This window comes from Coregonus lavaretus (genome assembly GCF_964263955.1).
Source record: "Coregonus lavaretus genome assembly, chromosome: 2".
NCBI lineage: Eukaryota > Metazoa > Chordata > Actinopteri > Salmoniformes > Salmonidae > Coregonus > Coregonus lavaretus.
Window position 1 is genome coordinate 60,489,733 of NC_139989.1, and position 22,300 is coordinate 60,512,032.

At 45.2% G+C, this 22,300-nt stretch overlaps 1 protein-coding gene across 1 annotated transcript in view; it reads right to left on the bottom strand.

The window, feature by feature from the left end:
• Positions 1-5,321: 5,321 nt before the first annotated feature.
• LOC311144213 (fascin-2-like) overlaps positions 5,322-22,300 on the bottom strand; it is a gene marked incomplete at both ends in the record, with an annotated part of 31,169 nt that continues 14,190 nt past the window's right edge. Inside the window, 4 exons of the mRNA XM_084180220.1 lie at positions 5,322-5,524; positions 6,126-6,293; positions 9,517-9,638; positions 11,734-11,890. Of these exons, the coding sequence (XP_084036346.1) occupies positions 5,322-5,524; positions 6,126-6,293; positions 9,517-9,638; positions 11,734-11,890 (650 nt within the window). The remainder of the gene's footprint in view (positions 5,525-6,125; positions 6,294-9,516; positions 9,639-11,733; positions 11,891-22,300) is intronic.

Below are 22,300 nucleotides of genomic sequence, written 5' to 3' on the forward strand. Positions count from 1 at the left end.
ATTCAAATTAACTTCATGGTCACAAAGAAATCCGTATCACACAACGGTCTGGACCCGCACCCGAGATGGAGAAATGCGCAAAGCTCTCCAACATGGTCTTTATTCTACTCCCGGCAGTCTCGTGCTGACTTGTCAAATTATCCTCGGCCACATCTGGTCAGGAGGGTTCTGTTTTGATCATTTCAAATATAATGGAACGAATAATAAAAGAGAACTGCGCTTTGAAATAGTAAATAACGGGAGAGACGGAGTAGCCGACCAATGCATTATTAGCTACTACTGAGAGGGTCCGTTGCTTATGTAACCCACTCCTCATTCCTGGGTTAGTACAGCAATGCTAGGCTCGTAGGAGCAGTGAGAGTAAACATTAGGCCCTATAAATAAAATGAGCAGGACACCAAGAATACATTTAATAGAAAATAGCCGGATTTAGTAGCAATATGAAGATAAAACACAATAGAGAAATACTTTACTTTTAGTAACTTTTCTAGCTTTAAACTCGAAATGAAAACTTTCTGTCTGATGCTGATGAGGACTCAAAAGGCACTCTATTTTCTCTCTGTCTCGAGCTGGTTGAACAGAAGGTTCTCATCTGAGAGCTGTCAATCAGAGGGCGGAACTGTCAATGGGAAAACCAATAGAATAAAGGAGTGTGCAGTGTTGATAAAACTATTGGCTCAAATGAAATATACTAAACTATTAGCTTAGTACTCAATTTAAGCAATGGGTTACACCTAGCCGAGAGGGTACTTGTAGCATTGGCTATGACGCTGCTGCCCAGTCCTACTCAATTCTCTTATAACGTGTTTGATGCGCAGTAGCACTGCTAATATGCTAATATATGTTGTATTTCATTAGCGAGCCTATTTTGGAACAGCTGATCCAGTACACGAAACACTTAATGGATGACGACCTACATTTCGGAACTTTTAATAATATTGTGACAATTTCTGAAAATGGCCAGTCAATGGCCAGTCAAGAAATCAGTCAGGATACCTGGAATGGAGGAATTTTGTAATAGTAGTAGGCTAATTCTATAGCAAGCTGGGTCCACAATTATTGAATTGGATTACATTGTATTCAGCACCCTCTCATGTCCTCATGTCCCCAATTGACATGGAGTGATCCCTGGGTTCCATGAGGCTCTTGCAAAAGCCTATGCTCTAGATTGGGGAGCTAACAACACATTTCTTAGTCAGGCTACCACCCAGATTTGGGGTTTTAGGCTGGGTTTCTCTATAAGCACTTTGTGACATCTGCTGATGTAAAAAGGGCTTTATAAATACATTTGATTGATAGATACTAAAATACTACATAAAGAATAAGAAGGTCAATAGGATGTTTCTCTCACCATTTTTAATTAACTTGCAGCATCAAAATGTGTTACACTTAATGTTCAGAGAAGCGTGGTCAAAACCCTAATCTGCAGAAACATTCTGTTTAATGGAGATTGTAGAGATCAGGGCCATGATCACAAAATAATTACATGGTGTGTGACTCTCAAAGAAAAAAATCAACCAAACAGCCATACAAGTTTTGTTTTAAATAACTAAATAAGAGTAGCAAGTCTGGTAACAATTTAAATAAAGCCTGCAGATATAATGCTTTATAACATGTTATAAACATGAATGAGCGTTATAACAAGGCTTATAATTATGTTTTGGAAGGTATTCAGTCAGCATTTATTATGAGATGATTGTAAGGGGATCATATGTGCCTATGGCAAGACTTACAATGTTTTATACCCACAGGCTTTAAAGTCAAGTGTTACTGCAAGTCCCTGTTGATTTCAATCGGTCAACAGATAATGGATGAAGCAACTTCAACAGCTCCTGCAGTGTAGATGTAGAAGTACAGCCTTGTTTGATGAACAAGTACACGCTTAGAAAAAAGGGTTCCAAAAGGGTTCTTCAGCTGTCCCAATAGGATAACCCTTTTTCGTTCCAGGTAGAACCTCCTTTGGTTCCAGGTAAAACTATTTTGGGTTCCATGTAGATCCCTCTGTGTAAAGGAATCTACGTGGAACAAAAGGGTTCTACCTGGAACCAAAAAGGGTTCTTCAAAGGGTTCTCCTATGGCAGGGGAATTCAAACCTTAACCAACGAGGTCCGAAGCCTGCTGGTTTTCTGTTCTACCTGGTAATTAATTGCACCCACCTGGTGTCCCAGGTGTAAATCAGTCCCTGATTAGAGGGCAACAATGAAAAAACGCAGTGGAACTGGCTTCACGTCGAGGTCCAGAGTTGAGTATGTGTGTCCTATGGGAACAGCCGAAGAACCATTTTAGGTTCTAGATAGCACCTTTTTCTCTAAGAGTGTACAGCCAATTCAAACTACATTAACAATCAACTGGTGCAGAGCCATGTCAAGTGATAACACTCGACACAAAATGAACTGGGGTTCAATCCCCATCTACCTTTTCTACTGTGCCTTCCATCCTCATCTAGATCCCCCTGTAAATCAAATCTGTCTAAGAAGAAAGAAGTAAGCCTTCTCTGAACCAGAATGGCCCATAGAGCAGCAGCCTATTACCTGTTTCTGTAGGTTGATGCAGCTGGATGTACAACCCTCTGGACAGGATGCTCGTCTGTCACAGGGCCTTACCCACAATCCATCTCCTTAATGCTGAGTATCAAATCGAACCCCCAACCTTCCAATCTTAGGACGGACACTAACCACAAAGTCTCTGAGTTGTTAGATCTGTCTAAAGTGTTTGGGGTGAGTTGATTGCAGGACAGAGGCTCAAGGAGAGGGTATGGCTAAAACAGAGAGAGGTGGGATAAAACTAGAGGGCATCCATAGAGATGGATAGAGGGCACACTTGCCACAAAGCCTGTTTAGCATGGCCAGCGCCACTGTTTAGCATGGCCAGCGCCACTGAAGGTTTTAACAATCTTTAAGTAGTCAAATGGGTGGGACTTCCTATGGGTTAAGGGAGATCACAGAATTCACACAGAATTCCATCCAGGTCAGCAAACCTTGGCTTTATTCCTGTTTAGACTATACACACTGCAGTAGAGCAGGTGGTGGTATGCACCTTTTCACTTTGTTTACGTACCGCCGATAAACTCGTAGAAGAAGAAATTGACCACTTTAAAAGGGAGATAACCCTAAATGGCACTGTCCATGCTGTCACCGATGCGAAAACAGCAAACGGGGGTGGGCCCTCTTTCCAACTCAATGGGTGCACCATGGAAGATTTTTTAAAGCCCCATGGTAGGGCATCAGAGCAGCACTTGATAGTGTTGTGTGTGTTTGAGTTTCACAACCTTGCAGTCAGACTGGACAGAATCACTGATCTAAATAACATCCTAAATAACTACAATTCTGTGCTTCGCCATTGGCCAAACGGATTCCCTGAAACCGTGGGTTTTATCGTCTTGTGACTGCAGACTTGTAGACTGACATGATAAAGTACAACCCATACAGTCCCCCACACAGAGTCAGAAAGGGTTAGAACAGAGGTATTCAACTCTTACCCTACAAGGTCCGGAGCCTGCTGGTTTTCTGTTCTACCTGATAATTAATTGCACACACCTGGTGTCCCAGGTCTAAATCTGTCCCTGATTAGAGGCGAACAATGAAAGAAATGAAGTGGAGCTGGCTTCGAGGTCCAGAGTTGAGTTTGAAGGGATTAGAACATTTCAAATCACCCTTGTAGTATGCACCCCTCTCAAACTGTTTTGGTCTCTTGCTTTTCCCTCATGTTGATATCTTACAACTTTCTAGTACTGTGATACTAGTGAATGGTCCCACATAGTGGACAACTGATGTTTTCCTGTCTTTGTTATAATTAATTCAAATGTGCTATATAATCTGTAGCAGGACCAGACATTGGCCCTGTTCGACTACTCTTTAAATACATCCTCCAAGTAATCACTGATCTGACATGCAAGGTTGCTTACATCAGTCATGTCAAATCAGTGATTACTTCAAGGAAGGGAAGAAGGATCGTATTGCATCGTGAGTCCTGTGTAGCTCAGTTGGTAGAGCATGGCGCTTGCAACGACAGGGTTGTGGGTTCGATTCCCACGGGGGAGCCAGTATGAGAAAAATAAATAAAATAAATGTATGCACTCACTAACTGTAAGTCGCTCTGGATAAATGACTAAAATGTAAAAAAAATTAAATTAAAACAGGGCCATTCGGGCTACTCTGGGCTACACACACAGGGCCATTTGGGCTACTCTGGGCTACACACACAGGGCCATTCGGGCTACTCTGGGCTACACACACAGGGCCATTCGGGCTACTCTGGGCTACACACACAGGGCCATTTGGGCTACTCTGGGCTACACACACAGGGCCATTTGGGCTACTCTGGGCTACACACACAGAGCCATTTGGGCTACACACACAGGGCCATTTGGGCTACTCTGGGCTACACACACAGGGCCATTTGGGCTACTCTGGGCTACACACACAGAGCCATGTGGGCTACACACACAGGGCCATTTGGGCTACTCTGGGCTACACACACAGGGCCATTTGGGCTACTCTGGGCTACACACACAGAGCCATGTGGGCTACACACACAGGGCCATTTGGGCTACTCTGGGCTACACACACAGGGCCATTTGGGCTACTCTGGGCTACACACACAGAGCCATTTGGGCTACACAGCTGATTTCTTGTCCTCTTTGGAAGCAGTGAGTATGTTCGGGAGCAGTGTTGGGCAATCATTGTACTGATAACACTGTTGTTGAAGACAACAGTAAACATCACAACAAGAAATATTAACGTGAAAAGCTGCCTTTATTCAGGCATCCAGATAATAATTTAAGTACCGGTATACAGCATGTAATGCCTTTTTGTATAGGCTGTGTGAGTGACCAAAATTAGCAGATTTGATTAAGTATTCTCTGTTGTTGATGTTGGCAATGTCACTTGAAAAAAACAACAACATTTAGATAACATATGCTTTTTTTGGAAAACAAATAAAATAAAATAAAATAAACACAAATAAATAACTTTCTACACATTTTCACTTTTTACCAATACAAAACAAAAAAGTGGGAGTGGCCTCCCCTATGCAGCTAACGTAGAAAGGAGAGTAGTGAAAATGTTCCACAGTCAGTCTGTGTACTGTATCTTTGTTGGTTGAGCTGTGAACCCAGGTGGGAACCAGGTCCCCCCTCTCTCCTTCACTCTCCATACTGCCCCTCTCTCCTTCACTCTCCATACTGCCCCTCTCTCCTTCACTCTCCATACTGCCCCTCTCTCCTTCACTGTCCATACTGCCCCTCTCTCCTTCCCCCTCCATACTGCCCCTCTCTCTTTCTCCCTCCACGTACTTCAGGGGTCATCGGAGGTCGCGCCAGGTTAGTACTCCCATAGACAGGAGGGGTCCACGGTTGCAGAGTCACCCTTCAGCGCGCCGCTGTCCCCACGCAGGTACTTGCCGTTCTTGCCCTTGATTCCCACTCGCCCGTGCTCCAGGAACTCCAGGAAGAAGTCCTCAGGCTTGTCTCCGTCTGAGCACACCAGGCCGCTGCTGGAGACGTACCAGAACTTTCCACCCACGCCTGAGTGGAGATGGACAACGTTATTGTTAGTTAGAGATGAAGAGTCACATACTTAATTTGGTGTACGTTGCAGTAATACTGATAGGACTATGACACCTTTTTCTCTAAGACAGCAGGACACAATAATACTGATAGGACTATGACACCTTTTACTCTAAGACAGCAGGACACAATAATACTGATAGGACTATGACACCTTTTAATCTAAGACAGCAGGACACAATAATACTGATAGGACTATGACACCTTTTACTCTAAAACAGCAGGACACAATAATACTGATAGGACTATGACACCTTTTAATCTAAGACAGCAGGACACAATAATACTGATAGGACTATGACACCTTTTAATCTAAGACAGCAGGACACAATAATACTGATAGGACTATGACACCTTTTAATCTAAGACAGCAGGACACAATAATACTGATAGGACTATGACACCTTTTACTCTAAGACAGCAGGACACATGCAGATAGAACATTTACACATACGTGGGACATGAAAACATACACACACATGCAAACATGCGTACATGCATCCATGCAAGCACACACACACATCCACCCTCCACCCGCACACACACGGCACACACTGACTTTGTATGTGGTAGGCGCCATCGCTGAAGAGCAGTGAGAAGATGTCATAGACAGATCGGTTGGCATCCAGCGTGTTGGAGCTCTTGTGATGACACACAAAACCGTTCTCCCCTCGCAGGATCAACATGGGCCGATTAATGAGCTTCATCAGGAAGAGCTCATCATCACCTGCAACACAACAACAGGAAGATAGAATAACAATAATGACAATAATAACAATAATAATAACAATAATGACAATAATAACAATAATAATAACAATAATGACAATAATAACAATAATGACAATAATAATAACAATAATGACAATAATAATAACAATAATAATAACAATAATGACAATAATAACAATAATAATAACAATAATAATAATTTGGTGGGTGCTTATATCTGTCCTATTTCCCACATCTACAAGTGTGTATTAATACGCATGTGTGAATTGGAACCCTCTGGGCACAGACGTTCAACATCTATTTTTGATTTACATTTGGTTGACTAATGTGAATTCAACGTGAAATCAACAAAAAATGTCACCATGACATTGAATTTAAGTTGGGTGAAAAAATGACAAACTTCCTTTAGGTTGATGACTTTTTGCAAATCCAATCATTTTTCCACGCTGATTCAACGTCCTCACCTTGAATATGTTTGTTGAAATGACATGGAAACAATGTTGATTCAATCAGTTTTTGCCCAGTGGGAAATGTTTTTTTTGCATATCCCAACTCCCCCTGAGAGTGGGGTCACAGCCAGGTTAGGCTTTAATAACATGTTCTTTGAAAAGGACTGGCCATAGGGTGGTAGAGCCATAGGGCAGTAGGGACGTAGGGTGGTAGAGCCATAAGGCAGTAGGGCCATAGGGTGGCAGGGCGGTAGGGCCATAGGGACGTAGGGACGTAGGGCAGTAGGGCGGTAGGGCGGTAGGGTCATAGGGATGTAGGGCGGTAGGGCGGTAGGGCGGTAGGGTGGTAGGGCGGTAGGGACGTAGAGCCGTAGGGACGTAGGGCCGTAGGGACGTAGGGCCGTAGGGACGTAGGGACGTAGGGCCATAGGGACGTAGGGACGTAGGGACGTAGGGACGTAGGGCGGTAGGGCCGTAGGGCCGTAGGGCGGTAGGGCGGTAGGGCCGTAGGGCCGTAGAGACGTAGGGACATAGGGCCATAGGGTGGTAGGCGGTAGGGCCGTAGGGACGTAGGGATGTAGGGCAGTAGGGCCATAGGGCCGTAGGGCCGTAGGGCGGTAGGGCCGTAGGGCGGTAGGGCCATAGGGACGTAGGGACGTAGGGCCATAGGGTGGTAGGGCCATAGGGACGTAGGGACGTAGGGCCATAGGGTGGTAGGGCCATAGGGATGTAGGGATGTAGGGACGTAGGGCCATAGGGTGGTAGAGCCATAGGACGTAAGGACATAGGGACGTAGGGCCATAGGGCGGTAGGGCGGTAGGGCCATAGGGACGTATAGCGGTAGGGCCATAGGGACGTAGGGACGTAGGGCCATAGGGTGGTAGGACCATAGGGATGTAGGGTCCTCTGTAGCTCAATTGGTAGAGCATGGCGCTTGTAACACCAGGGTAGTGGGTTCGATCCCCGGGACCACCCATACGTAAAAATGTATGCACACATGACTGTAAGTCGCTTTGGATAAAAGCGTCTGCTAAATGGCATATTATTATTTTATTATTACGTAGGGCCATAGGGATGTAGGGACGTAGGGATGTAGGGACGTAGGGACATAGGGTGGTAGAGCCATAGGACGTAAGGACATAGGGACGTAGGGCGGTAGGGCGGTAGGGCGGTAGGGACGTAGGGACGTAGGGCGGTAGGGCCATAGGGATGTAGGGATGTAGGGACGTAGGGACGTAGGGACGTAGGGATGTAGGGCCGTAGGGCGGTAGGGCCGTAGGGCGGTAGGGCGGTAGGGCGGTAGGGCCATAGGGACGTAGGGACGTAGGGTTGTAGGTTGGTAGGGCGGTAGGGCGGTAGGGCAGTAGGGCGGTAGGGCGGTAGGGCCGTAGGGACGTAGAGACGTAGGGACGTAGGGACGTAGGGCCATAGGGTGGTAGGCGGTAGGGCCGTAGGGACGTAGGGATGTAGGGCAGTAGGGCCATAGGGCGGTAGGGCCGTAGGGCGGTAGGGCCATAGGGACGTAGGGCGGTAGGGCCGTAGGGCGGTAGGGCCATAGGGACGTAGGGACGTAGGGCCATAGGGTGGTAGGGCCATAGGGATGTAGGGATGTAGGGACGTAGGGCCATAGGGTGGTAGAGCCATAGGACGTAAGGACATAGGGACGTAGGGCCATAGGGCGGTAGGGCGGTAGGGCCATAGGGACGTATAGCGGTAGGGCCATAGGGACGTAGGGACGTAGGGACGTAGGGCCATAGGGTGGTAGGGCCATAAGGACGTAGGGACGTAGGGCCGTAGGGTGGTAGGGTGGTAGAGACGTAGGGCAGTAGGGTCGTAGGGCAGTAGGGACGTAGGGCAGTAGGGCCGTAGGGACGTAGGGCAGTAGGGCAGTAGGGACGTAGGGCAGTAGGGACATAGGGCAGTAGGGCAGTAGGGATGTAGGGCAGTAGGGACGTAGGGCAGTAGGGCAGTAGGGCAGTAGGGTCGTAGGGCAGTAGGGCAGTAGGGATGTAGGGCAGTAGGGATGTAGGGCAGTAGGGCAGTAGGGACGTAGGGCAGTAGGGACATAGGGCAGTAGGGCAGTAGGGACGTAGGGCAGTAGGGCAGTAGGGCAGTAGGGTGTAGGGCAGTAGGGCAGTAGGGCAGTAGGGCCGTAGGGCAGTAGGGACGTAGGGCAGTAGGGAAGTAGGGACATAGGGCAGTAGGGCAGTAGGGACGTAGGGCAGTATGGCAGTAGGGCAGTAGGGCATTAGGGACGTAGGGCAGTAGGGCAGCAGGGCAGCAGGGCAGTAGGGCAGTAGGGACGTAGGGCAGTAGGGACGTAGGGCAGTAGGGACGTAGGGCAGTATGGACATAGGGCAGTAAGGACATAGGGCAGTTTGGACAAATGCCAGAAGGGCCACTGGATTTTAGCCCAGTGGATCTGTCAGAATTCTATTTTTAAGCTAGTAATGGGGCCCGAGAGGAAAAATGGGCCAGTGTGGGAACATTGAGGGGAGAGAAATGGGCCAGTGTGGGAAATGCCCGGGCCGATTTCTGGTCCCAGTTCATCCCTGTCCTTTGATCACCACTGATCTTCTATTCTTCCTCTTTTTCATCCTCTGATCAGGTGCCAATTCTCTTTACACATGACATGTGCTCATTCATCCCTCAGTTGTGGTGAGCACATTCCACGTGACACGTTGTAGCGGTACTGTTAGAGAGGGTAAAGATAACGTGATCTCTATGCTAAATGAATCACATCAGAGATTTGGATCTCGAAGCACTTACCTACGGAATCGCTGACGGCCGAAAGCTGCCCGTTCTTTTTGGTGCACACGTACTTCCCATTGCTTGCCTTCAGTGCTACACTGCGGCCGAGCCATTCAATATGAAACATTGTGTTGGCCTCCCTGTGGTTGTCCGGATGGGGGAGGAAAGAAAACAATGAAAATATAGCTTATTTTTAAAAAGTTGAATTTCTTGGAAGGTTGTTTAAAAAATATCTAGTTTTATTGTTTAAACCAAAGTGTTTCGATGAATGCCCTCATAAGCGACATTATGTAAAACTGCTCATTTACAGTTGAAGTCGGAAGTTTACATACACCTTAGCCAAATACATTTAAAGTCCGTTTTTCACAATTCCTGACATTTAATCCTAGTAAAAGTTCCCTGTCTTAGGTCAGTTAGGATCACCACTTTATTTTAAGAATGTGAAATGTCAGAATAATAGTAGAGAGAATTATTTATTTCAGCTTTTATATCTTTCATCACATTCCCAGTGGGTCATAAGTTTACATACACTTAATTAGTATTTTGTAGCATTGCCTTTCAATTGTTTAACTTGGGTCAAACGTTTCGGATTGCAGTCCACAAGCTTCCCACAATAAGTTGGGTGAATTTTGGCCCATTCCTCCTGACAGAGCTGGTGTAACTGAGTCAGGTTTGTAGGCCTCCTTGCTCACAAACACTTTTTCAGTTCTGCCCACAAATGTTCTATAGGATTGAGGTCAGGGCTTTGTGATGGCCTCTCCAATACCTTGACTTTGTTGTCCTTAAGCCATTTTGCCACAACTTTGGAAGTATGCTTGGGGTCATTGTCCATTTGGAAGACCCATTTGCGACCAAGCTTTAACTTCCTGACTGATGTCTTGAGATGTTGCTTCAATATATTCACATAATTTTCCTTCCTCATGATGCCATCTATTTTGTGAAGTGCACAAGTCCCTCCTGCAGCAAAGCACCCCCACAGCATGATGCTGCCACCTCTGTGCTTCACGGTTGGGATGGTGTTCTTCGGCTTGCAAGCCACCCCATTTTTCCTCCAAACATAACGATGGTCATTATGGCCTAACAGTTCTATTTTTGTTTCATCAGACCAGAGGACATTTCTCCAAAAAGTACGATCTTTGTCCCCATGTGCAGTTGCAAACCATAGTCTGCCTTTTTTATGGCGGTTTTGGAGCAGTGGCTTGCTGAGTTGCCTTTCAGGTTATGTCGATATAGGACTCGTTTTACTGTGGATATAGATACTTTTGTACCTGTTTCCTCCAGCATCTTCACAAGGTCCTTAGCTGTTGTTCTGGGATTGATTTGCACTTTTCGCACCAAAGTATGTTCATCTCTAGGAGACAGAATGCATCTCCTTCCTGAGCGGGATGACGGCTGCGTGGTCCCATGGTGTTTATACTTGCTTACTATTGTTTGTACAGATGAACGTGGTACCTTCAGGCGTTTGGAAATTGCTCCAAAGGATGAACCAGACTTGTGGAGGTCTACAATTTTTTTTCTGAGGTCTTGGCTGATTTCTTTAGATTTTCCCATGATGTCAAGCAAATAGGCACTGAGTTTGAAGGTAGGCCTTGAAATACATCCACAGGTACACCTCCAATTGACTCAAATGATGTCAATTAGCCTATCAGAAGCTTCTAAAGACATGACATCATTTTCTGGAATTTTCCAAGCTGTTAAAAGGCACAGTCAACTTAATGTATGTAAACTTCTGACCCACTGGAATTGTGATACAGTGAATTATAAGTGAAATAATCTGTCTGTAAACAATTGTTGGAAAAATGACTTGTGTCATGCACAAAGTAGATGTCCTAACCGACTTGCCAAAACTATAGTTTGTTAACAAGAAATGTGTGGAGTGATTGAAAAACGAGTTTTAATGACTCCAACTTAAGTGTAACTTAATTCAACTGTATATCCTCAGGTCGTAGATCTGTTTTAGTAGAGGGGTTTCCCTATCCATTCTTCAGGCACCCTAAACTGTGGCACATACTTGTTCTATTCCAGAACAATCACACTATGATTAAATTCATGTGGTTATTATTTGACGAGTTGAATCATGTGTGCTAGTTCTGGTAACACAACATCTGAATGTCCAACAGATAATGTTAGCATGTTAGCAAGAATGTCAAAAATAATGAATTGGGAAACCGTCTGTAGCCAACTCTGTGGTGTGCATTCTCATGACAAACTAGTGAGTGTAAAATAGATACATACACCTCCGTGGCTGTGGACTGGATCCCTCCGTGGGAGACCAGTGTCCAGTAGTTACCACCGTTGGTCCTAAACATGCACTTCTTGCTCTCCTTATCAATCTCCATCTGGAAGGTCTCCATGTCTGTCTCCACATCCTGGTTGGCTGAGATGCTCACACCTATAATGATACAACACAACAAACTTTATTGATCCGTTATACAGAGACAACAACAAAACTCTATTGATCTGTTATACAGAGACAACAACAACATTTTATTGATCCATTATACAGAGACAACAACAAAACTGTATTTATCCATTATACAGAGACAACAACAAAACTTTATTTATCCTTTATACAGAGACAACAACAAAACTTGATCGATCCATTATACAGAGACAACAACAAAGCTTTATTGATCCATTGACAGTTGAGATAATAATGACATGGCTCGGAGTCGAAGGGCGTTACAATGACGATGATTACAAGGTCTTATCACGAGCCATTTACACTCAAAGGTGATTTGCAGGAGAACCATGGACACAGCAGTGATGTGACAGCTCATTACAGAACTGTCTGTCTCTCGTCTCTTCTCCTCTAGTGTTACTGTTATGTGGGCAGCTTGTCTCTCCCTTTTCTGTTTCCCTTCCTCCTTGTTTTGTCCCCTCTTTGTCTGTTGTATCTGTATGTGTGTTTGTCCCCTTTATGTGGGTGTGTCTGGAGTGGATCAGGGGGCGTGCTCAGGATCTGCCTCTCCTGTGCAGCTGCGGGTTGTTTCCAGTGATTCCTGCCTACGCAGCTGCATCCTATTCTCTCATCAACCTGCACTACTAATTCCTGGGCATGGCTCTCCACCGGCGCCAGATCGTTGTTCTTACTAGAGCGGTAACTTGGCTCACCAGTAAAGTTATATTATCTTAGTCTTCAGCCTGGCTTTTTACTCTCCTTAACCTGTCGTTTGTTTTGTCTTCAGTTCAGACATACCTCCCTGCCTGCCTGCCTGCCTGCCTCAACCTCTCCTTCCTCCGGAGCCGACTAGCCCACTCTGTTCCTTTTCTTCAGTTGTTTTTTGGACTAAGACAAATTGAACTTTTATTAAAAGAATTTTTGTTTCCTCCACTCCCTTAGTCGTGTTTGTTTCTCTGAGTGCTGGGTTGAACCATAGCGTAACAGTTACACAGCTCAGGGACTCACAGCACAAAACCTGGTCAGGCCGACAGTGATATTCTTATATCCCTGGCCTTGTCTGAATGGGCTGTGTGGCGTGGACAGTGGTGTAAAGTACTTAAGTAAAAATACTTTCAAGTACTACTTAAGTAGTTTTTTGGGGTATCTGTACTTTACTTTACTATTTATATTCTTGAGACCTTTTACTTTTACTTCACTACATTCCTAAAGAAAATATGATACTTTCTACTCCATACATTTTCCCTGACAACCCAAAGTACTCATTACAATTTGAATACTTAGCAGGACTGGAAAATTGTGAAATTCAAGCACTTATCAAGATAACACGTGGTCATCCCTACTGCCTTGGTCTGGCGGACTCACTAAACACAAATGCATCTTTTGTAAATCATGTCTGAGTGTTGGAGTGTGTCCCTGGCTATCCGTACATTTTAAAAACAAGAAAATGGTGCCATCTCCTTTGCTTAATATAACTAATTTGAAATGATTTATACTTTTACTTCTACTTTTGATACTTAAGTATATTTTAGCAATTACATGTACTTTTGATACTTAAGTATATTTAAAAACAAATACTTTTAGACTTTTACTCAAGTACTATTTTACTGGGTGACTTTCACTTTTACTTGAGTAATTTTCTATTAAGGTATCTATACTTTCACTCAAGTATGACAATTGGGTACTTTTCCCACCACTGGCCATGGATGTGTGGTTAAGGTTAGGTACGCTGGATCATTTACATTCACATTTACATCATTTAGCAGACGCTCTTATCCAGAGCGATTTACAAATTGGTGCATTCAACTTATGATAGCAAGTGGGACAACCACTTTTTTTCTTCTTTTTTTTTTATGGGGGGGGGTGGGGGAGGGCGGGGTAGAAGGATTGCTTTATACTATTCCAGGTATTCCTTAAAAAGGTAGGGTTTCAAGTGTCTCCGGAAGGTGGTCAGTGACTCCGCTGTCCTGGCGTCGTGGGGGAGCTTGTTCCACCATTGGGGTGCCAGAGCAGCAAATAGCTTTGACTGGGCTGAGCGGAAACTGTGCTTCTGTAGAGGTAGGGGAGCTAGCAGGCCAGAGGTGGATTAACGTAGTGCCCTCGTTTGGGTGTAGGGTCTCATCAGAGCCTGAAGGTAAGGAGGTGCCGTTCCCCTCACAGCTCCGTAGGCAAGCACCATGGTCTTGTAGTAGATGCGAGCCTCAACTGGAAGCCAGTGGAGTGTGCGGAGGAGCGGGGTGACATGAGAGAACTTGGGAAGGTCGAACACCAGACGGGCTGCGGCGTTCTGGATAAGTTGTAGGGGTTTAATGGCACAGGCAGGGAGCCCAGCCAACAGCGAGTTGCAGTAATCCAGACGGGAGATGACAAGTGCCTGGATTAGGACCTGTGCAGCTTTCTGTGTAAGGTAGGGTCGTACTCTGCGAAAGTTGTAGAGCATGAACCTGCAGGATCGGGTCACCGCTTTGATGTTAGCAGAGAACGACAGGGTGATGTCCAGGGTCACGCCAAGGCTCTTTGCACTCTGGGAGGAGGACACAATGGAGTTGTCAACCGTGATGGCGAGATCATGGAGCGGGCAGTCCTTCCCAGGGAGGAAGAGCAGCTCAGTCTTGCCGAGGTTCAGCTTGAGGTGGTGATCGGACATCCACACTAATATGTCTGCCAGACATGTAGAGATGCGATTCGCCACCTGGTTATCAGAAGGGGGAAAGGAGAAAATTAATTGTGTGTCGTCTGCGTAGCAATGATAGGAGAGACCATGTGAGGATGTGACAGAGCCAAGTGACTTGGTGTATAGAGAGAATAGGAAAGGGCCTAGAACTGAGCCCTGGGGGACACCAGTGGTGAGAGCACGTGGTGCGGAGACAGATTCTCGCCACGCCACCTGGTAGGAGCGACCTGTCAGGTAGGACGCAATCCAAGAGTGAGCAGCGCCGGAGATGCCCAACTCGGATAGGGTGGAGAGGAGGATCTGATGGTTCACAGTATCAAAGGCAACGGATAGGTCTAGAAGGATAAGAGCAGAGGAGAGAGAGTTAGCTTTAGCAGTGCGGAGAGCCTCCGTGACACAGAGAAGAGCAGTCTCAGTTGAATGACCAGTCTTGAAACCTGACTGGTTTGGATCAAGAAGGTCATTCTGAGAGAGATAGCAGGAGAGTTGGCTAGAGACGGCACGCTCAAGAGTTTTGGAGAGAAAAGAAAGAAGGGATACTGGTCTGTAGTTGTTGACATTGGAGGGATCGAGTGTAGGTTTTTTGAGGAGGGGTGCAACTCTTGCTCTCTTGAAGACGGAAGGGACATGGCCAGCGGTCAAGGATGAGTTGATGAGCGAGGTGAGGTAAGGGAGAAGGTCTCCGGAAATGGTCTGGAGAAGAGAGGAGGGGATAAGGTCAAGCGGGCAGGTTGTTGGGTGCCCGGCCATCACAAGTCGCAAGATTTCATCTGGAGAGAGAGGGGAGAAAGAAGTCAAAGCATAGGGTAGGGCAGTGTGAGCAGGACCAGCGGTGTCATTTGACTTAATAAATGAGGATCGGATGTCGTCAACCTTCTTTTCAAAATGGTTGACGAAGTCATCCACAGAGAGGGAGGAGGGAGGGGGAGGAGGAGGAGGATTCAGCAGGGAGGAGAAGGTGGCAAAGAGCTTCCTAGGGTTAGAGGCAGAGGCTTGACATTTAGAGTGGTAGAAAGTGGCTTTAGCAGCGGAAACAGAGGAAGAGAATGTAGAGAGGAGGGAGTGAAAAGATGACAGGTCCGCAGGGAGTTTTCCTCAATTTCCGCTCGGCTGCCCGGAGCCCTCTTCTGTGAGCTCGCAATGAGTCGTCAAGCCACGGAGCAGGAGGGGAGGACCGAGCCGGCCGGGAGGATAGGGGACATAGAGAGTCAAAAGATGCAGAAAGGGAGGAGAGGAGGGTTGAGGAGGCAGAATCAGGAGATCGGAGGGAGAAGGATTTAGCAAAGGAGAGATGATAGGATGGAAGAGGAGAGAGTAGCGGGAGAGAGAGAGCGAAGGTTGCGTCGGCACATTACCATCTGAGTAGGGGCAGAGTGAGTAGTGTTGGAGGAGAGCGAGAGAGAAAAGGATACAAAGTAGTGGTCGGAGACTTGGAGGGGAGTTGCAGTGAGATTAGTAGAAGAACAGCATCTAGTAAAGATGAGGTCAAGCGTTGTGAGTAGGGGGGGACGGTGAGAGGTTGAGGTCAAAAGAGGAAAGGAGTGGAAAGAAGGAGGCAGAGAGAAATGAGTCAAAGGCAGACGTAGGGAGGTTAAAGTCACCCAGAACTGTGAGGGGTGAGCCATCCTCAGGAAAGGAACTTATCAAGGTGTCAAGCTTATTGATGAACTCTCCAAGGGAACCTGGAGGGCGATAAATGACAAGGATGTTAAGCTTGAATGGGCTAGTGACTGTGACAGCATGGAATTCAAATGAGGAGATAGACAGATGGGTCAGGGGAAAAAGAGAGAATGTCCACTTTGGAGAGATGAGGATTCCTGTGCCACCGCCGCGCTGACCAGATGCTCTCGGGGTATGCGAGAGCACATGGTTAGACGAGGAAAGAGCAGTAGGAGTAGCAGTGTTTTCTGTGTTAATCCATGTTTCCGTCAGCGCCAAGAAGTCGAAGGACTGGAGGGTAGCATAGGCTGAGATGAACTCTGCCTTGTTGGCCGCAGAATGGCAGTTCCAGAGGCTCCCAGAGACCTGGAACTCCACGTGGGTCGTGCGCGCAGGGACCACCAGATTAGAGTGGCAACAGCCACGTGGTGTGAAGCGTTTGTATGGCCTGTGCAGAGAGGAGAGAACAGGGATAGACAGACACATAGTTGACAGGCTACAGAGAAAGGCTACAATAATAATATCTTGTAGGCTGTAGGCTGAAGCTTTAGACATCATATTCATTTGGCATGCTGAGTTCTTCCTCGTAGAGCTTCTCGACCTAGATAGGATATAAAGGATATTTGGTTGGTGCGTATAACCAATAAACAGTTCAGCACAAAACTGGGTAGGTTCACACACAAAGTAAACAGATTTATGTTCCTTTTCATTTTGTGATTTTAAGGTATTTTTTATCTCTGTATCATCCAACCCCAAATATGAGCTCCTTCCAAGCATCCACATTTCCTCCCTTGATACAAGCCCACATCTTTTTATCACTTCCACTCATAAATGCACTCTGCTCCTTTTTAGTGCAGGACTGTCAGGACAGAACATTGCCAATGTCTCATGTTAAACAGTATAATAGTCCTGGTCTTCTCGGTGTGTAAATCTGCACGTATACCCTCATGTTGTGAGCAGGGGGGATATTATGCAAACACCGCTACTGCAGGACTGTGAGTTCATAAAGCACACATTGTACCTAAATTATGAGGACATAAACACATTGCACCAACAATCTGAATGTGCTATATTACTGGGGCATTACCGCTGCAACCTTGTCTCAGAACAAAATGTATTATATTTGGACAAAATCTGTGCCGCTCCATTTAGTGGGGAGAACAAGTATTTGATACACTGCCAATTTTGCAGGTTTTCCTACTTACAAAGCATGTAGAGGTCTGTAATTTTTATCATAGGTACACTTCAACTGTGAGAGATGGAATTCTTACTGGTTGGTAGGTGATCAAATACTTATGACATGCAATCAAATGCAAATTAATTACTTAAAAATCATACAATGTGATTTTCTGGATTTTTGTTTTAGATTCCGTCTCTCACAGTTGAAGTGTACCTATGATAAAAATTACAGACCTCTACATGCTTTGTAAGTAGGAAAACCTGCAAAATCGGCAGTGTATCAAATACTTCTTCTCCCCACTGTATATGTTACTTTACGTTAAGTTACATTACATTGGCCTACCAATGTAATAGCGGTCATACAATATAATGTATAATACAAATTGTATGACGTATAGTATCCTACGTCTTGATCGCACCAGTTTGCTTTGACCCGTTTAGTATGATATATTACCTTCAACTGCTGTAGTATCATATGCTACGTTAAGTTAGGGGTTAAGGTTAGGGTTAGGAGTTGGGTTATAGTGTGAAGGTTAGGGTTATATAACATGCTAAGTACTTACAAAGTAGCTTAAAAGTAGTAAGTAGTTGCAAAGTTCCTAATTAGCTAAAATGCTAAAATTGTCTGTGATGAGATTCAAACATGCAACCTTTGGGTTGCTAGATGTTCGCGTTATACGCCCACCCATCCACCCCAACCAATCACCCTCCTTTAGTTTTTGCATTAAGTAACCTACTGTCATACCAAACGTAACATATCATACTAATATGAGTGTCCCGGATTTACATAGGCCAATGTAATGTAACCTAACGTAAAGCAACATACAGTGAGGGAAAAAAGTATTTGATCCCCTGCTGATTTTGTACGTTTGCCCACTGACAAAGACATGATCAGTCTATAATTTTAATGGTTGGTTTATTTGAACAGTGAGAGACAGAATAACAACAAAATAATCCAGAAAAACGCATGTCAAAAATGTTATAAATTGATTTGCATTTTAATGAGGGAAATTAGCATTTGACCCCTCTGCAAAACATGACTTAGTACTTGGTGGCAAAACCCTTTTTGGCAATCACAGAGGTCAGACGTTTCTTGTAGTTGGCCACCAGGTTTGCACACATCTCAGGAGGGATTTTGTTCCACTCCTCTTTGCAGATCTTCTCCAAGTCATTAAGGTTTCGAAGCTGACGTTTGGCAACTCGAACCTTCAGCTCCCTCCACAGATTTTCTATGTGATTAAGGTGTGGAGACTGGCTAGGCCACTCCAGGACCTTAATGTGCTTCTTCTTGAGCCACTCCTTTGTGTTTTGGGTCATTGTCATGCTGGAATGCCCATCCACGACCCATTTTCAATGCCCTGGCTGAGGGAAGGAGGTTCTCACCCAAGATTTGACGGTACATGGCCCCGTCCATCATCCCTTTGATGCGGTGAAGTTGTCCTGTTCCCTTAGCAGAAAAACACCCCCAAAGCATAATGTTTCCACCTCCATGTTTGACGTGGGGATGGTGTTCTTGGGGTCATAGGCAGCATTCCTCCTCCTCCAAACACGACGAGTTGAGTTGATGCCAAAGAGCATGATTTTGGTCTCATCTGACCACAACACTTTCACCCAGTTCTCCTCTGAATCATTCAGATGTTCATTGGCAAACTTCAGACGGACATGTATATGTGCTTTCTTGAGCAGGGGGACCTCGCGGGCGCTGCAGGATTTCAGTCCTTCACGGCGTAGTGTGTTACCAATTGTTTTCTTGGTGACTATGGTCCCAGCTGCCTTGAGATCATTGACAAGATCCTCCCGTGTAGTTCTGGGCTGATTCCTCACCATTCTCATGATCATTGCAACTCCACGAGGTGAGATCTTGCATGGAGCCCCAGGCCGAGGGAGATTGACAGTTATTTTTTGTTTCTTCCATTTGCGAATAATCGCACCAACTGTTGTCACCTTCTCACCAAGCTGCTTGGCGATGGTCTTGTAGCCCATTCCAGCCTTGTGTAGGTCTACAATCTTGTCCCTGACATCCTTGGAGAGCTCTTTGGTCTTGGCCATGGTGGAGAGTTTGGAATCTGATTGATTGATTGCTTCTGTGGACAGGTGTCTTTTATACAGGTAACAAGCTGAGATTAGGAGCACTCCCTTTAAGAGTGTGCTCCTAATCTCAGCTCGTTACCTGTATAAAAGACACCTGGGAGCCAGAAATCTTTCTGATTGAGAGGGGGTCAAATACTTATTTCCCTCATTAAAATGCAAATCAATTTATAACATTTTTGACATGCGTTTTTCTGGATTTTTTTATTTATTATTCTGTCTCTCACTGTTCAAATAAACCTACCATTTAAAATGATAGACTGATCATTTCTTTGTCAGTGGGCAAACGTACAAAATCAGCAGGGGATCAAATACTTTTTTCCCTCACTGTATCATACTAAATGGAGTGGCACAGATTTTTGTCAAATAGAGGGCATTCAGAAAGTATTCAGACCCCTTGACTTCTTCCAGATTTTGTTACGTTACAGCCTTATTCCAACATTTATTACATTGTGTTTTTCTCTCATCAATCTATACACAATACCCCATAATGACAAAGCAAAAACAGGTTTTTAGAATTTTTGCAAATCTATAAAAAATAAACAACTTAAATATCACATTTACATACAGTACCAGTCAGATGTTTGGACACACCTACTCTTTCCAGGGTTTTTATTTATTTTTACTATTTTCTACATTGTAGAATAATAGTGAAGACATCAAAACTATGTATTAACACGTACTGAATCACGTAGTAACCAAATTTTAGATTTTAGATTCTTCAAATAGCCACCCTTTGCCTTGATGACAGCTTTGAACACTCTTGGCATTCTCTCAACCAGCTTCATGAGGTAGTCACCTGGAATGCATTTCAATTAACAAGTGTGCCTTCTTAAAAGTTAATTTGTTGAATTTCTTTCCTTCTTAATGCGTTAGAGACAATCAGTTGTGTTGTGACAAGGTAAGGGGGGGTATACAGAAGTTTCCCTATTTGGTAAAAGAACAAGTCCATATTATGGCAAGAACAGCTCAAATAAGCAAAGAGAAACGGCAGTCCATCATTACTTTAAGACATGAAGGCCAGTCAATATGGAACATTTCAAGAACTTTGAAAGTTTCTTCAAGTGCAGTCGTAAAAACCATCAAGCGCTATCATGAAACTGGCTCTCATGAGGACAGCCACAGGAATGGAAGACCCAGAGTTACCTCTGCTGCAGAGGATAAGTTCATTAGAGTTAACAGCCTCAGAAATTGTAGCCCAAATAAATGCTTCACAGGGTTCTAGTAATAGACACATCCCAACTGTTCAGAGGGGATTGTGTGAATCAGGCCTTCATGGTCGAATTGCTGCAAAGATAAAACTACTAAAGGACACCAATAAGAAGAAGAGACCTGCTTGGGCCAAGAAACACGAGCAATGGACATTAGACCGGTGGAAATTTGTCCTTTGGTCTGGAGTCCAAATTGAAGATTTTTGGTTCCAACTAATGTGTCTTTGTGAGACGTGGTGTGGGTGAACGGATGATCTCCACATGTGTATTTCCCACCGTAAAGCATGGAGGAGGAGGTGTTATGGTGTGGGGGTGCTTAGCTGGTGACACTGTCTGTGATTTATTTAGAATTCAAGGCACACTTAACCAGCGTGGCTACCACAGCATTCTACAGCGATACGCCATCCCATGTGGTTTGTGTTTAGTGGGACTATCATTTGTTTTTCAACAGGACAATGACCCAATACACCTCCAGGCTACGTAAGGGCTATTTTACCAAGAAGGAGAGTGATGGATTGCTGCATCAGATGACCTGGCCTCCACAATCCCCCTACCTCAACCCAATTGAGATGGTTTGGGATGAGTCGGACCGCAGAGTTAAGGAAAAGCAGCCAACAAGTGCTCAGCATATGTGGGAACTCCTTCAAGACTGTTGGAAAAGCATTCCAGGTGAAGCTGGTTGAGAGAATGCCAAGAGTGTTCAAAGCTGTCATCAAGGCAAAGGGTGGCTATTTGAAGAATCTCAAATCTCAAATATACTTTGATATGTTTAACACTTTTTTGTTAACTACATGATTCCATATGTGTTATTTCACAGTTTTGATGTCTTCACTATTATTCTACAATGTAACAAAATAGTAAAAAGAAAGAAAAACCCTTGAATGAGTAGGTGTGTCCAAACCTTTGACTGGTAGTGTAAGTATTCAGACCCTTTTTTGAAGCACCTTTGGCAGTGATTACAGCCTCAAGTCTTCTTGGGTATGACGCTACAAGCTTGGAACACTTGTATTTGGGGAGTTTCTCCCATTCCTTTCTGCAGATTATCTCAAGCTCTGTCAGGTTGGATGGGGAGCGTCGATGCACAGCTATTTTCAGGTCTCTCCAGAGATGTTCGAATGGGTTCAAGTCCGGGCTCCGGCTGGGCCACTCAAGGACATTCAGAGACTTGTCCCGAAGCCACTCTTGCGTTGTCTTGGCTGTGTGCTTAGGTCGTTGTCCTGTTGGAAGGTGAACCTTCACCCCAGTCTGACATCCTGAGCGCTCTGGAGCAGGTTTTCATCAAGAATCTCTCTCTACCTTGCTCCATTAATCTTTCCCTCGACCCTGACTAGTCTCCCAGTCCCTGCTGCTGAAAAACATCCCCACAGCATGATGCTGCCACCACCATGCTTCACTGTAGGGAATGTGCAAGGTTTCCTCCAGATGTAACGCTTGGTATTCAGGCCAAAGAGCTCAATCTTGGTTTCATCAGACCAGAGAATCTTGTTTCTCATGGTCTGAGTCCTTTAGGTGCCTCCAAGGGGGCTGTCATGTGCCTTTTACTGAGGAGTGGCTTCCGTCTGGCCACTCTACCATAAAGGCCTGATTGGT